General features: G+C 35.9%; 1 protein-coding gene across 2 annotated transcripts in view; it reads right to left on the minus strand.

Moving 5' to 3' along the window:
* Positions 1-354: 354 nt before the first annotated feature.
* The window catches only part of LOC129526297 (uncharacterized), a 62,149-nt gene continuing 44,787 nt past the window's right edge, over positions 355-17,716 (minus strand). Inside the window, exons 2-3 of one of the 2 annotated variants that reach the window (XM_055360019.2) lie at positions 2,369-2,458; positions 355-709 (exon numbers count right to left, since the gene is read on the minus strand). In XM_055360019.2, coding sequence (XP_055215994.2) covers positions 2,386-2,458 — 73 coding nt within the window. In that variant the 3' untranslated portion in view covers positions 355-709; positions 2,369-2,385. Of the gene's footprint in view, positions 2,459-17,716 lie in introns of both variants that reach the window. The other variant, XM_063697664.1, reaches the window with a different exon arrangement.

Raw genomic sequence — 17,716 nt, forward strand, 5'->3', positions numbered from 1 at the left:
CCATCTTTTGGGGATTTGTTAATATCAGGGCTTTGAATAAAGAATAACCATCAATTTTCACAACCCACGTGTAATAGAAAAGATTTATCTTGTATTATAAAGCTTAAAAGACATAACACCCTTCATTTTTTTCCCTCTGAAATATTTTTTATCTACTACCTTGGAGTACTAATTCTGTGCAATTGCAGAACAGCATAGAATTGTGCTTATAATATGGCTGCAATGAAAAGCACATTAGGGATAAATCAGAACACTATGACAGCATATAGTAAAATTTTTATAGATGTAAGAACTTAGAATCAAGTTATATTTCTGCAAGACAAATTAAAAATTAATTATTACCAAGCAAAATAATATGTGTAAAATACTGTTTTATTTAATATAGAAAACACTGGTAATCACCTGTCCAACAAACATTTTTGTTTTCCTTTCCTTTCTTGCTAGTGGGACCTCGCTTTCTTTCAGGTCTCCTGCCCCACTCAATGTGATTCTCAGGAAGGTCACTCCATCCTCTGCTTCAGGGTTAAATCTGTTGCTCAAGATTGTCTTTTGATCTCCATGAACCCAGACTCTGTTCACTGAAAGGATTTCTTTATCTAAAGTCCCCCATGGTCATATATGATTAGTTCACTGGGCAGTGTCCTTTCCAGGGGCTGTATAGCTTCAGATGTACTTTCTCTTTGTGGAACTGTAGTGACCTAGATATAACCTTGGAATTGAAAAGTAATAGGCTATTTCAAGGCAGATTCGGTATTTTTTGGCAAAGTAGCAAAGAATTATTAGATTTTAGTATACTATCATACAAGATAGCAATTCCTTTATTATGAAAGACTTTTTGAGTTGTTTTTATTTGGAAACAAATACATCTTAAATATCATCTTCAGTATCTGTGATTGTAGTGAGTGTGACATACAGATACTGAAGGTAATATTTATATATAAAATACACACACACACACACGTATTGTACCATGCATTTTTAAGCTGATATAATCCTCAAAATAACTATATGATGAATTATACTATTAGTATACTATTAGCAATCAAACTTTACAGACTTTCAAATCAAAACTTGCAAAAGTTTAGCAAATCGTTATGGTAAAACAGAATAATAGATATATAAAATCCATTCCCAGTTAGTCTGAATTTCAAATTTGTAACTTTCCATTCAAAAATGCAAGTATATAAATTCTCTTTTAATATAGTTCACATATTAGAAGTGCATTTCATCTAAATTTTTCTTTGAAAGTCATGAAAGACATATAATAATACTTATGTCAAGAAATTTTAGCATAAGAGAAAAATTTATTGAGTTAACATTAAAAATACATTTTTTTGCTTATTAAAAAGCATATCTAAATATAATGAGCCATTTACAGACTTGCTGCCTTTAACATGAGGAAAAAATATACCAAAAATATTGACATTTGTTCTTTCCCTTTGTTAAATGTTTGGTCAGTAAGTCTGAATATCTATGATTCTAACCAAAGTTTTCAATGAATAATAAAGAAATAATGTATTATTCATCTTAATAACCATTGAAGCATATTCTGAAGCATCTTTATAATCAGAATTCCAGTTGCTTAAAATTGAAACATGTCACAGACAGCTTTATGTTATGTGACAGCCATTCAAGATATACAACAATAATAGCATCAGAATAAGCAGGAAACCATGAGGAAGTTATTTATTTAACACATAAGATTTCCATAAGTTAGTTCCACTAAAGAAAAAAAAACACTCCTCCTTGAAATATATGTCAAAATTTTATTATGCCTTTGCAATTTTAGGTATCATTATTCGAAATTCCAAACATGCTTACGCTTTGTGAATACACTTTATTGGGCTGATGTATTTCTAAAATTAAAGCAGCCTATGTAATATTAGCTTTTTAAACTTTTGAACACTTATAGACATTCTTTTCTGATTTATATATCACGTAAGGGGCTACTATAATGCAGTAAGGAAAATTGGAGAAATATAAAACTTGGATTTGGGAATTTGAATAAATCTGGGCCAAACTGAGTAATATAAAAGAAATCTAGTCAGAAAGTAGAGGACAGAACCCAACTTGAAACAATATAATAAAACAATATATACAACTTATAGCATGAACAATCAAAAGTCAATAAGTTGAATATAACAATGGGATAATTGTCTAATGTTATAAAGGAAATAGAAGTCAGAATCAGGATTTCAGTCATAGTAATACAGTCTTAATGTTGGACTTCCATTCTGGAAGAACGAGTGTCTGCAAGTGTCATAACAAATTACATGTGGAAGGAGTATTGGACATTACATCAAGGAAAAGGATCTGACATGGCAAAGAATGGCAGAAGTAAAGTTTTTTTCACAAATAATGTACAAACCTTTTCAAGAGCAGCCATTAGCTCAGAGCAGTGTTAAAATGAAGATTATCAATTTCTAGCTGAATCACTTCAATACGGATCCGAAGAATTCTAAAAAAAAAAAAAAAAGTCAGGTTTGGAATCAAAGTCATGGATGGGACTGGAACTACCCAGTTGATGGTAATGAGAGTTTTTAAACACAAAATGTTCATTTGGCATTAGATTTTATCTAGCAATTAGTTTTGTATTACAGTTTCCTGCCCATTACATTGCATAGGTGGGCCCCACAGAAGAAAAAAGATTTCCCTAATAAGGGCCACAAAGATTGGAACATTTGAAACACAGAATGGACTTAGAACGTTTAGACATGTCCAGTACTTGAGGTTTTTGTATTGCAAAACCGTATCATTTTCCATGATAGTGGTAGTAGCATGTATGTCACCAAAAAAGCCCTTTCATTTTCAAAATGTATTTATAAACAATACACTATTTTCTGGTCCAATGATTTCCTGAAAATAAATATTATTTTGCACATCTGTCTTTCTTATCCTTAGCCAATATAAGTTCTTGCAGTGGACTCTGCTTTTATTATCTACTGTTTTCCAAAGCCTCAAGCCCAAGATTCTTTAAGAAACAGAATATTTTGATTTTGTACTTTGTTCTAAGCTCTTTTCTAAGCTACTCTAAGACTTTTTAATAATGCCCAAACATATGCACACTATTTCTAAATTGTTACAATCCTATTGTAATTTATTTTTTTCTAGGTTCTCTGTTTCAGATATGAGTTCAATTGAAACAAAACAAAACAACAAAAACAAGGAGCTCTTTGTTTTTGCTACTGGCTATAGCCATAAAATTGTTTAAAATATTCCTAAAATATATTCTTAGAGTCTCAAATTTTTGTTGAAAATTTTAAATGGTTGCTGTTTCTGCCACTAAGAGAAGGGCTTCTAAAAAGGAACTCAATGCCATTTTTCACTTATGCACATCTTGGGTTATTGACATTTTTCCCAATTTTTTCCATCTTACTACTTTCAACTATATTTTCCTTTCAAGAAGTTAACCTAACCACTTTATTAAACTAGTCAGTGTGAGTATAGGACCACAGTTAGTCATAAGTCTGCGTTTATGAACAGAGGCTAGGAAAAGCTCTAAGGATTGTCCTCAGAATTTGGACTAAACCAAGTGACTTCCTTTCAGAGTTTGATGAGACATGCATCTCGGCACAATTTGTTCTCCTGTCTAATGGATTTAAAACCATTGGTCCTCCAAGTTAGTCTGCATCAGAGGTGTCTCGGGCCTATTCTTCTTAACTTCTTTATGGGGTACTCTATTATAATATCCAATGTACAGAAAAAAAGTAAACTGCTCTTACTGTGAGAAGTGTTCATTTATAGGTATCAATTAGACTAACTAGTTGATGGAGTTGTTCTGGTCTTTTAATCTTTGATGATTTTCTGCCTACTCCTTCTATTGGTTACTAAGAGAAGATTATCTTATAAATAGGTCCATTTCTCCTTTCAAAGTTTTATCAGGTTTTATTACATATACATTGAGACTCTGTTGTTAGGTGCATATATATTTAAAATTGTTATGTCTTCTTAGTAAATTAACCCTTCTAATTATTTTTAGATGTTCTTGTTATTCATCGCAATTTCCTTGTTTAATGACTGCATTGTTGACATTGATAGAGCCACTCTAGCTTTCTTTGGATTATATATGCATGATATATTATTTTTGCAATAGAAATTTCACTCTTAAAATATTTTTCTTATTCACAACACATTGTTGGGCCATATTTTCTTAATCCAACTCAAAAATCTCAGTCTTTTAACTTGTGTTTTTAGGTTATTTTTATTAATATATTTATTGGTGCGGTTGGACTTATGTATACTATTTTGTTTGGGTTTCGTGTTTGTCTTTTTGTTTTTGATTTTCTGTTTCCTCTCTTCTGCTTTTTTGGGGGGATTATGTAAATATTTTAAATGTTCCACTTCAATTTTAATATTGGTTTATTTGGCTATGTCTTTTTGAATTATTTCTATAGTAGTTTCCTAGGGATATGTACATATATATGAAATCTAGAGATATAGATTATATATGCATTTATACATATATAGCATACACAAACATAAGTATATATAATTATTTAAATTTTTAAAATTACATACAAAAAAGTGCTCAGTGTATAGTTCTATAGGTATTGGCAAATGTAACAACTATCACTATCAAGATAGAAAACAGTTCAATAATCACAACAATGACACCCTTTTGCTACTGCCTTTTGAGTTCAAGCCTCTTCCACCCTTTTGCTGTCAGTAGCCACTGATCTTTTACCAATCATTATACTTTTATGTCTTCCAGTATGTCATATAATTGAAATCATAGCTTATGCAGCCTTTAGTTCTTCTGGTATTCAGCAAAATTTATCTGAACTCATTGACATTATTGTGTTTATCAATAGTTTATGCCTGTTTATTGCTAAGGAGAATTTAATTGGTATACTAGTGTTAACATCTATTTACCAATTGATGTACTTTTCAATTGTTTACAGTGTTTGGTAATTTTGAATGAAGTAACTGAACACTCAATACTTGAGTGTGTGTGTGTGTGTATGTGTGTGTGTGTGTGTAATCATAGGCTTTTATTTCACTTGGGTAAAAACCTAGAAGTGTAACTGTGGGCATACATGGTAATATAGTAATGCATGTTTATAAGAAACTTCTAAACTGTGTTCTAGATTTGCTGTACCATTTCCCATTTTCACTAACAATGTATAAGATTCCCTGTTACCCTGTATCCTCATCAGTAATTGGCATTACCTGTTTTTCTTCTCCTTTCTAATAGCTGTGTAGTGATATTGCATTGTGGTGTTACTTTGTTTTTTCTGAATAACTAATGATGTGAAGAATATTTTAATGGATATATTTGTTATCACTATGTCTCCTTTGGAGTAGTGTCTAATATTTTCCCCATTTGTATATGTCTAGTTGTTTACTTACTATTGCATTTTAAGTTTCCTTCTTATAGTCTAGATATAAATCCTTTGTCAGTAGGATATTTAAAATCTTTTTTTTTTTCATTTTTTACCTTGTCGCTTCATTCTCTTAGCATTATACTTTTCAGAGCAAGAACTTTAAATGTTGATGAAGTGTAGTTTATCTTTTTTTCTTTTATATAAGATGATTTTGGTGACACATATAAAATTCTTTGCTAAATCCAAGCCCTGGCTGGGCACAGTGGCTCATATCTGTAGTTCCAACACTTTGGAAGGCTAAGGTGGGAGGATTGCTTTAGGGAGGAGTTTGAGGCCAGCATGGTCAACATAGAGAGAACCTGTCTCTACAAAAGAGTCAACTGGGCCTAGTGGTATGAACCTGTAGTCTCAGCTACTAGGGAGGCTGAAGCAAAACAATTGCTTGCACCCAGAGTTTGAGGCTGCAGTGAACTACGATGGTTCCACTGTACTCCAGCCTAGGTGATCAAGGGAGAACCTGTCTCAAAAACAAATAATAAATCTATGTCCTGAAGTACATTTTCCTAAGTTTTCTTCTAAAACTTCCATATTTTCATTTATTACATTTAGTGTTATGATCCAATATCTGTACAAGACTGAGGTATAAATTTAGATATATATTTCATGTATGGATATCTAATTGAAAATACTATCTTTGCTGTTGTACCTTTTTAAAATATAATGTGCTCAGATTTGTGCAATGTCATGCTTTATACCTGGTGGTTTTCCTGCTTCTGAAGTCTATTTTGTATGATGATATATTCATTCCAGCTTTCTGGAATAGTGTTTGCATGGTATATCTTTGATAGTATTTGCATGGAACATCTCTGTATAGTATTTGCATGGTACATCTTTTGTCAGCTTTGCATGTATTTGCATGGTACATCTTTTGATAATGTTTGCATGGTACATCTTTTGCCAGCTTTTACTTTTAATCTAAGATACTTTCATAATTAAATTTAGTTTCCTGTAGGCAACATATAATTGGGTATTATATTTTTATTCCATTTGGTAACTTGTGTTTTGTGATTGATATGTTTTGGCAATTCACAGTATTTTTAAAATTTTAACTTACTACATTTGGATTGGTTTCAGTATTTTTAAAAAAAAACAATTAAATTTTATTTTTTAATTTTAATATATTTATTTATTTTGAGACCATGTTTTGAGACTGGCTAATTTTTGTATTTTCTGTGGAGATAAGGTTTCACTGTGCTACCAAGGCTGGTCTCAAACTCCTGTCCTCAAGTGATCTGCCTGCCTCAGCCTCCCATTTGGGATTACAGGCATGAGCTACTGCTGTATTTTTTATTATAATTTTTGCTTAGAGATTACAACCTCAAAATCTATTTTTTCTCAGACTATTTAGAGGTAATATATTTTACCAGTTCAACTAAAACTTAGAGTTTTCAAAATCATATAAATCCTTTTACTCTACTGTATATTGCTGTCCCATATACTATATCTGCATGCATTACAGTTTTAAGAAAATGATATAATGTTTGCTTCCTAATGTAGTATCCTCCATTTATCCAGCTATTTATCAATTTGATTGCTCTCCCTTTATTCAGAAATTCCAGGTTTCCATCTTATATAATTTGTCTTCAACCTGAAAACCTTCCTATTGCATTTCTTATAGAGTAAATCTGCTGGTCCCAAACTTTCATAGTTTTCCTTAAACTGCAAAGTATTTATTTATTTAACCTTTATTCCTCATAAATATGATCACTATTCATAAAATTCTGAGTTATTAGTTATTTGTTTTAGCAGTTGGATTATGATGCTATTGACATTGTTTTCCTTGTGTTTATCTCTCTACTGCAGATATTCCTTCACACTCTCCAGTCTGATAGGCCCTCTGCTTGGTCCACAAAGCAGGAAGCTGGAGTTCTGTCAGAATTGTATCCACTCAAGCCCTCTCCCCCTGTTGTGCAGTTATATGCAACCAGGAGAGAGCTGTGGTAAGGTAGTCGGAGAAAAGAGAGGAGAAAAATAATAATAACAACAGGAATCTCCACCTACCCCCAACTCTTTGGATCACAGGGTCCTTCTTTTCAGCCCCTTTGCCCAGAAAGATAGGCTCTCTCTGAGTCTTAAACGATACTGCAGCTGTGAGATTTTGCCCCTGGGTCTGGTCCTTGCATTGGTTAGGGAGAAAGAGAGGAAAAAGAGTTCTCTCCCACACTCTCCTCTACACATAGGCCCTTTTTCCTATTTCTTTGGCTAGAAAGTGTGGTTTCCCCTCTGACTTTTTTTGCTGTCCACAGTCACTGGCCATTTTCACAATTTGGCCAATTCATAAGTGAAACCAGTAAATAAATAAGGAAATAAAAAAATGTAAATTTACTTTTATGTAGATTCTTCAATTTTGATTTCTCTATCTACCTGATATTCTTTATACATGAAACCAGTAAATAAAGGAAAGAAAATAATGTAAATTTACTTTTATGTAGATTCTTCAATTTTGATTTCTCTCTCAATCTACCTGATATTCTTTAGTTTTAAAGAGTCCTCAGAGAGTTGTTTTTGCTCTTTCCAGACCTTTAGACGTAATGAGTGGGAGAGATGAGCTGATGTGGACACATTCAATCTAGATTAGCCCAGAAGTCAAATCAGTGTTTTCTACTATTAAATTTGTTGAAAGGAAAAAAAAAGGCTGAAAATAGTGTTGAGTTAACTAAGATTTGAAAATGTCAAGCAAGTATATGTATTTCTATTAGCTTTCTTAATATGAAATGAATAACAAAAGTTTCTGTTACCAGCTGGCCATTCTCGCAACCTCATAATGAATTTACATATAAAATACATTTTACCAGTTTTAGTGCTCTAAATGTGAGACTTTTACTGGGAAAAAAGGCATACCTAGAAATAGTTATCAGAGGGGACAACATAAGGAGCTACATTCTTAGGAACAAAAGCAAAACAATCTATAGGTAATATTTTCAAAATCTACAACAATAAATAATTTTTAGGAACTCCAATTTTAAAAATGAAGGCATGTTTTACTAAAATTACTTTAAAAGGTTTAGTGTAAAAATTAGCAATAGTTTGATGATAAAATGCAGTTCTCTGGAGCACAGAATAACTAAGTCATTTTATAGAAAGAAACATTTCATTTGTCTCATTTTGTATACAATTAATCTAAATGTATGCAGGTTTTTCTTGTTTTTTTAACTAAATATATTTCTAAATGTATCTTGTGAGACATATGCAAATGCATAATTATAGAAACATAATTTTAATTTAGTTTCATCATAATGTCAATAATATACGTATTATATTTTATCTCAATCAATTGAAATAATTTTATTATGAAACAGAAAAAATATATCATTTTTATCTTCTATGTATCTGCACATCAAATAACTATTTTATATCGAGTAGAATCTCAACTTTTATCTTAAATACCACCTTAACCATAGTGACTAACTTTTGTTTTTAACAAACTTAGGTTCATGAAATGGAGATGGAAAACTTGAAACTCTCAGGAAATGTTTCCCCCATAGAGAGGTGAAGCTGGCTAGGCTTCTGGGTTGGGTGGGGAATTGGAGGACTTTTCTGTCTAGCTAAAGAATTTTAAATGCACCAATCAGTGCTCTGTGTCTAGCTAAAGGATTGCAATGCATCAATCAGCACTCTGTAAAAATGCACAAATCAGCGCTCTATGTCTAGCTAAAGGATTGTAATGCATCAATCAGCACTCTGTAAAAATGCACCAATTAGCACTCTGTGTCTAGCTAAAGGATTGTAAACACACCAATCAGCACTCTGTAAAATGGACCAATCAGCACTCTATAAAATGGACCAATTAGCGCTCTGTAAAATGGATCAATCAGCAGGATGTGGGCAGGGCCAAATAAGGGAATAAAAGCTGGCCATCTGAGCCAGCAGCAGCAACCCGCTCGGGTCCCCTTCCACACTGTGGAAGCTTTATTCTTTTGCTCTTCACAATAAATCTTGCTTCTGCTCACTCTTTGGGTCTGGACTACCTTTATGGACTGTAACACTCACTGCGAACATGCAGCTTCACTCCTGAAGTCAGGGAGACCACGAACCCACTGGGAGGAACAAACAACTCTGGATGTGCCAGCTTTAAGAGCTGTAACACTCACTGTGAAGGTCTGCGGCTTCATTCCTGAAGTCAAGCGAGACCATGAATCCACCAGAAGGAAGAAACTCTGGACACATGTGAACATCTGAAGGAACAAACTCTGGACACACCATTTTTAAGAACTGTAACACTCGCTGCAAGGATCTGAGGCTTCATTCTTGAAGTCAGTGAGACCAAGAACCCACCAGAAGGAACCAATTCCGGACACATTTTGGCAACCATGAAGGGACTATCACCAAGCAGTGAGTACCATGAGACCCGTTTCGCTTGCTATTCTGTCCTATTTTTCCTGAGAATTCGGGGGCTAAATACCGGGCACTTGTCGGCCAGTTAAAAGTGACTAGTGTGGCTGCCAGACTAAAGACACGGGTGTCAGGCTTTCTGGGAAAGTGCTCTCTAACAACCCCCGACTCTTCAGAGTTGGGAGGGTTGGTTTTGCCTGGAACCAGCTTCTGCTTCTCCTGTACTTCTGGGCTGAGCCGAGGGTCAACAGAGAAGAAAGCCATTCAGCTCCGGGGTCCCGCCAAAAAGTTGGTTGACCCTGCGGCCATGAGTGCAACTCTCAAAGTCATCTTGCCCAAGTGACACTCGCCCATCTATCCTATCTGTCCTGACCCTTGCCTCCTGCATCCTAATGCCTATGACAAACTTCCTCTTGCATCTCTTCTTTGAGGCTAGTCCCACTTCTAAATACCACTCCCTGTCTCTGGTGTTTTTCTAGTTTCTCCTAGAAGAATGATTTCTAGTATAAACTCCAGGACTCTGTTACCTTCTTTAGGCACCAGGGCTCACAAGTTAGAAAGACATAATTTTTGCCCAAAGCCCCATCGTAGTGGGGACTATCTGGAATTTTAGGATCCCTCCTCAGACTAGCAGGCCTAACAAAAGCTATTCCTGAAGCTAGGATATGGGGATCCTCAGAAACTGTATCCTTTCTATTCATATAAGTGAGGACAAAAGGCATCACTCTTCCAACTCTGGAGATCCCTCCCCTCACTCAGGGTATGGCCCTCCACTTCATTTTTGGGGCATAACATCTTTAAAGGACAGGGGTAAAGTCACAATACTAACAGGAGAATGCTTAGGACTCTAACGGGTTTTCGAGAATGCATTGGTAAGGACCACTAAATCTGATTTTTCTCGGTCCTCCTTGTGGTCTAGGAGGACAGGCAACGGTGCAGGTTTTCAAGAATGCATCGGTAAGGGCCACTAAATCCGACATTCTACCATCCTCCTTGTGGTCTAGGGGAAAACTAGTGTTTCTGCTGCTGCGTTGGTGAGCACAACTATTCTGATCAGCAGAGTCGAGGAACCACTGAGGCTTCTTGGTTAAGAGGTGTTTCTGCTGCTGCATCAGTGAGCGCAACTATTCCAATTAGCAGGGTCCAGGGACTGTTGCAGGTTCTTGGGCAGGGGGAGAAACAAACAAACAAACCAAAACCATGGGCAGTTTTGTCTTTCAGATGGGAAACACTCAGGCATCAACAGGCTCACCTTTGAAATGCATCCTAATCCATTTGGACCATTTTGACCCACAAACCCTGAAAAAGAGGCAGCTCATTTTTTTCTGCACTATGGATGGGCCCCAATATTCTCTCTCTGATGGGGAAAAATGGCCACCTGAGGGAAGTATAAATTACAATACTATCCTGCTGCTTGACCTTTTCTGTAAGAGGGAAGGCAAATGGAGTGAAATACCTTATGTCCAAGCTTTCTTTTCATTGAAGGAGAATCCACAACTATGAAAACTTGCAATTTACATTCCACAGGAGGACCTCTCAGTTTACCCCCATATCCTAGCCTCCCTATAGCTCCCCTTCCTATTAATGATAAGCCTCCTCTAATCTCCCCACCCAGAAGGAAACAAAGAAATCCTCAAAGGACCACAAAAACGCTCGAGCTATCCGTTATGTCCCCTTCAAGCTGTAGCGGGAGGAGAATTTGGCCCAACCTGGGTACATGTCCCTTTCTCCCTCTCTGATTTAAAGCAGATCAACGCAGACCCGGTGAAGTTTTCAGATGATCCTGTTAGGTACATAGATGTCCTACAGGGTCTAGGGCAAACCTCCAATCTCACTTGGAGAGAAGTCATGCTATTGTTAGATCAAACCCTGGCCTTTAATGAAAAGAATACAGCTTTAGCTGCAGCCTGAGACTTTGGAGATACCTGGTACCTTAGTCAAGTAAATGATGGAATGACAGCTGAGGAAAGGGACAAATTCCCTACCAACCAGCAAACCATCAGCAGTATGGATCCCCACTGGGACCTCAACTCAGATCATGGGGACTGGAGTCGTAAACATCTGCTGACCTGTGTTCTAGAAGGACTAAGGAGAAGTAGGAAAAAGCCCATGAATTATTCAATGATGTCCACCATAACTCAGGGAAAGGAAGAAAATCCTTCTGCCTTCCTCAAGTGGCCACAGGAAGCCTGAAGAAAATACACTCCCCTGCCACCCGAGTCACTTGAGGGTCAATTGATTCTAAAGATAAGTTTATTACCCAATCAGCCACAGATATCAGGAGAAAGCTCCAAAAGCAAGCTCTGGGCCCTGAACAAAATCTGGAGGCATTATTAAACCTGGCAACCTCGGTGTTCTATAATAGGGACCAAGAAGAGCAGGCCCAAAAGGGAAAGTGAGATCAGAGAAAGACCGCAGCCTTAGTCATGGCCCTCAGACAAACAAACCTGGGTGGTTCAGAGAGGACAGAAAATGGAGCAGGCCAATCACCCCGTAGGGCTTGCTATCAGTGTGGTTTACAAAGCCACTTTAAAACGATTGGCCACCCCAGCCAGCAGCGGCAACCTATTTTAGTCCCCTTCCATGCTGTGGAAGCTTTGTTCTTTTGCTCTTCACAATAAATCTTGCTGCTGCTCACTCTTTGGGTCCACACTACCTTTATGAGCTGTAACACTCACTGGAAACATCTGCGGCTTCACTCCTGAAGTCAGCGAGACCACGAACCGACCGGGAGGAACAAACAATTCCGGACGCACCACCTTTAAGAGCTGTAACACTCACTGCGAAGGTCTACGGCTTCACTGCTGAAGTCAAGCGAGACCACGAACCTACCAGAAGGAAGAAACTTTGGACACATCTGAACATCTGAATGAACAAACTCCGGATACACCATTTTTAAGAACTGTAACACTCACCGCGAGGGTCTGTGGCTTCATTCTTGAAGTCAGCGAGACCAATAACCCAACGGAAAGAACCAATTCCGGACACATCATGAGAACACATTTTATATTGGCTTTACAAAATGTAAAGAGTCAAAAATAAACAAAAATATTAACATCATGTAAAGACATTTTCATTTTCTGTTACTCTACAGAAGTTCTAAAATGTATAAGAATAAGAAGTGAAGGTAAATTTTTAAATTGTAAAATAAAGAGCATTTTGTGTTTTTTCTTTCTCAGATCTTTAAATGAGGATCTTTCAATGAGCCTTTAAATGAGGATCTTGTAATGAGGCCAGGTGTAATCAGTGTTTCTTGTGAGTGGGAGACAGAAGAGTCAAAGCCTGACAAGGAGATGTGATGGCTGACGCAAAGTTTGGAGAGATGCTATTGCTGAGTTTGAAGACAGAGGGATCACAACTCAGGTAATGAGGTTGGCCACTAGAAGCTAAGAAAGACAAGAGCCTCCTAATGTAGTACAGCCCTACCAACACCATGATTTTATCCCCATGAGGCATATTTCAGACGTCTAACCTCCAGAACTATGTATTTTTTAAGTGTTGTTTTAAGCCATGAAGTTGGTGGTAATTTGTTAGAACAGCAATAGAAAATGAGTACAACTCTAAACTAAACAGTCATTTATTTCTAAAGTTCTGTCCTAAGTTAGAAGCCATGAGAAATTCACTTGATAATAGTTCAGCAGAGAAAGTGTAATGCATGTATCTGAAGTCATCAACCCTAAAACAAAGAAACTTTTGAGTGTAGACTTTAGAAAACATGATTCTCCTGGCAGATGGAATGCGAGAATAGAAATTGTCTTTGTACTCATCTTACAGTTTGAGAAATATGTTTCGTAGTATGGTTATTTTTCAGAGATCTTGAGAAAGATACTATCTTTATATCTGTCAGAATGGAAGAAACTGGAGAGGCAAGTGTCTACATTCTGTATGTCTGCGAAGCACGATGAGGCTTCACTGTGACAGCTCCCTGAGTAGAGCTCAAAGCACGCTGTTGCCACCTGAGCAGTAGGGCAGAGCCTACTCTGCTCTTCTGAATATGAAACAGGTCCAGTTGTTCCACACAACCGATGTTCGTGGTTTCTTTGAATAAACATAGAAATTGATCCTCGCAGTCTTAAAACTTCAAAAAGTTATATTTGTTTCATGTAAGTTTCTTTGTCAGGAAACCAACTATAAGTCCTCCCAGATAGCATCAAGCAGCTGAAACTTACTGGATCACTACATTTAGACAATGAGATGCCAGACCCCTCACTTGTCATAATTGCCTATCTAACTCCTGCTTCCTGTTGACCAATTCCTTTTCCTTTCTTCTCCCTAATTCCTTTTTTCCCACACATGATTACATTTCTTCTCTGCTATATAAACCCCTATTTTAGTTAGACAAGGAGACAGGTTTGAGGCTGATCTCCCAGCTCCTTGGCTGTAGCACTCAAATAAAGCCTTCTTCCCTGGCAAAACTCATTGTCTTAGTCACTGCTTTTTGTGCATCAAGCAGCAGGTCCTAGATCAAACCCTTGGAGTTTTGGTAACAAATACAATAAAAGCAAATGTGAACAGCAGAAATTTAGAGAAAGAAGAACTCGGATGGCATGAAGAGAGTGGTGATATTTTGGTGGCATTTTGCTTGTAATGGTCCTTGTTTCTTCCAAAGGGCCACTGTAAGAAGCCTTCTGACATTCCCAGATGCAAATTATTAGAAATAATATATAGCCAACTGACAGCCACTTGTGGAACCACATGCTTCATATTTCAGGGAGTTTATTGCTTACTCAAACTACACACCTGCATGGGCATCTGATGGCAACAATATATGTAGAAAATTGGACAGCCCTAGTCTTTACTGACACACAAATAATGACGACCTTATGGATTGGACTTGGAGTACATAGTCCAGGCATTTTCTAATGGAAATAGGTGTATTATAAGGGGAGCTCTTCAAGGAGGCTTGCCATGGCTGGCAGTTTGATAAGAAAATAAAAGAATTCATGTGTGGACTGAATGCACTACTTCACTGAAGAAACATCTCTGTCAACAACACAACTTTTCAACAAACCAAAGAAAGGGTTTGTACCCTCAACTTCTATTAGAGATATCTATATCACCATAGAATCTGAAGTTTTAAAGGTCAGTGACTAGACATTATAGCAACTGAGCCAGAGTGTAGTGAAATAAGAATAAATTGTAGAAATATTATTGGTAAAATTACACTATGGTAGTGTGGCTTTTATTATTGTTTTCAATGGCTGGAACATAATGGTTTAAAAGATAATTTTAACCAGTTAATTTCAACCAGTTAAAAGTGGGCCAACAGAGTTGTATTTCCAGGTGAGATGGATGGGCAGTATTTCAAAATAATATGTGAAAGTTTGTATTGGTGAGAATCTGGATTATAATATCTAGAATATAGTTATATCCATCACCCAGATTAAAACTACAATGTACTAAACAATATCTTTCTGTTACTATCCCAGACACTGTAAATGTGTAGTTAATGGGTAAAAGTATTTCTATTAGATATGAATAAAAATGGTACTCTAATTTTAACCATTTGGTATGTTAGATATTAATCTATTTATCTAAACTTCCTTCTATAGCTACGCAGTATAAAAAGTTTTATAGTATATTAGCAAAATTAAATGGAGATGATAAACCACAGCATACGAAAGTGTTTGGAAAAACTGAATTGAAGCCTCTAATTGATACCATACCTGGGTAACTGGATTAGCCAGAAAAAGAGGTCAGTGTGACCTGGCCTTAGTAAAATTAGGATGCAATACAATGCCTCCATCAATACATGTAAAAATGTACTTGTTAACACACGAGGAAAAATAATATTCCAAATGGTAAAATATGATCAATGGACTTGTAAAGTGAGAAGTTCATAGTTCATTTATTTTTGTTTTTTAGAATAAATTTTCGCTTTTCCTCACGTGATACAAATCCTCGTGATCATCAACATGGTAAAAAGTGTCCTGCATTCTATAAACTAAAGCAGTAATTGTCTTAATACAGGAATGGTAAACAGTGTCCTGCATAGTATGAAATAATGCAGTTATTGTCTTAAGATGATTAAGGTACATGAGGCAAAGTGATACTGCTCCGGGTCAGAGTGTACACTGGGATAGGATGGAGAAGCGGTAGCAGGTAAGGTATTTGATGACTTGGCTACAGCTGAGGTGGTTTTTATCTTAACTAGAATTCCTTGTAAATATTGACCAATGAAACTTAGTAATTGAAAGATAATTGAGTGCCTCATGGGCACTTTACTGATTACTGATCTAGGAATGATTTTAAATGATATGCCTGGTCCCTTGAAGTTGTTTATTGTAAATAAACTTGTAACTTATGCACTACATACACCTGACTAGTGAAGTGTATAAGCCTAAAACCTAGTAGCATCCCTGGGTTAACTCATCCTGCAGAAGTCCTTGTCTTTCAGCAACTGAAAATACTTCCAGGGGTGAGAAAGGGATAACAGAAATATGCATCTGCTGCCACTGGGGTCATCCCGGTATTGATGTGAGAGGTTTGCCCATTTTGATTCTCTATTGTTTCCTTTATTATTTTCTATTCCAGTTGGGTGTTGAATGAGACTAAAAGAACAAAGCTACTCATAATTAACCTGATCCTTTCTCACTACTGAATTTTTAAGTCTCTGATATCTGTACCTAATTGCTATGTCTTCTGCTTCCTTACTTCATTCATTGTTTCTTTTTTCCTCTCACCTGCCCAAGAGCTTTACTTCTTCCTATTATCAATATTTCATTTTAATTCCATAATAATCAGTTTAATAATAAATTTCAATATCCTCAAGCTAAAATAAATAAAATTTTAACAGTTGTTATTAAAACAACCTACCACCTTCTCTCAACAGGGAAATTTTGATAGTCTTATGATAACTCAACAATAGGAAAATAAACAACCTTATTAAAAAATGGGCCAAAGACCTCAATAGACACTTTACAAAGAAGATATAAAGATGACAAATAAGCCTGTAAAAGATTCTCATTATCATATGCCATCAGGGAAATGCAAATTAAAACAAGATACTACTACATCCCTATTGGAATAGTTAAAATCCAGAACAATGACAACATAAAATAGTGGCAAGGATGTGGAGCAAGAGATTCTCTCTCTTAGACAACTATGGAGACAGTAAAAACATCAGAGGTTACAAGGGTTTATGGGGGAGAAAGAGATGAGTATGCGGAGCACAGAAGATTTCTTTTATAGATTTACAGAATACAAGTGCGTTATGGTTACATGCATATTTTGTGTAGTGGTGAAGTCTGAGCTTTTAGTGTAACCATCACCTGAATAGTGTTTAGTATACCAAACAGGCAATTTCTCATTCTTCACCCCACTCATCACTCCACCCTTTGGAGTGTCCCATGTCTATTATTCCACACAGAGAGGGGATTTTAGGGCAGTGAAACTATTTCATACTATAATGGTAGATGCATGTCATTATACATTCATTAAAACACACAATGTACAACACCAAGAGTGAACCTTAATATAAACTACAGACTCTGGGTTATAATGATGTGTCAATGCAGGCTTATCCATTATAACAAATATACTACTCTGGTGGGGGATGTTGATAATGGGGAGGCTGTGCATTTGAGGATACAGGGAGTGTATGAAAATTCTCTGCACTTTCTGTTCAATTTAGCTGTTAACCTAAAACTACTTTAAAAAATAAAGTTTACCTAAAAGAAAAAATCATGGGATATAACTAAACACCCAATTAGGGTGGCTATTATCTATTTTTTAAAAAGCATTTGTATTGCTAGTAGCAATGTAAAATGATGCAGCCTCTATGGAAAATACTATGGTGGTTTTTCAAAAAAATTAAATATAGAATTACCATATTACCCAGTAATTTTACCTCTGGGTGTAAAAAACAAGGATTAAAAAATAAATAAAATGTAAAATAAATAAAAAGAATGTAGTTTTCTCCATTATTCATATCTATTTCATTTGATGCCATGATACTTTTGAAACAAAATGTCATTCCTTAAAAAATGATATGCATATGA

Source organism: Gorilla gorilla, chromosome 14, assembly GCF_029281585.2.
Source record: "Gorilla gorilla gorilla isolate KB3781 chromosome 14, NHGRI_mGorGor1-v2.1_pri, whole genome shotgun sequence".
Taxonomy (NCBI): domain Eukaryota; kingdom Metazoa; phylum Chordata; class Mammalia; order Primates; family Hominidae; genus Gorilla; species Gorilla gorilla.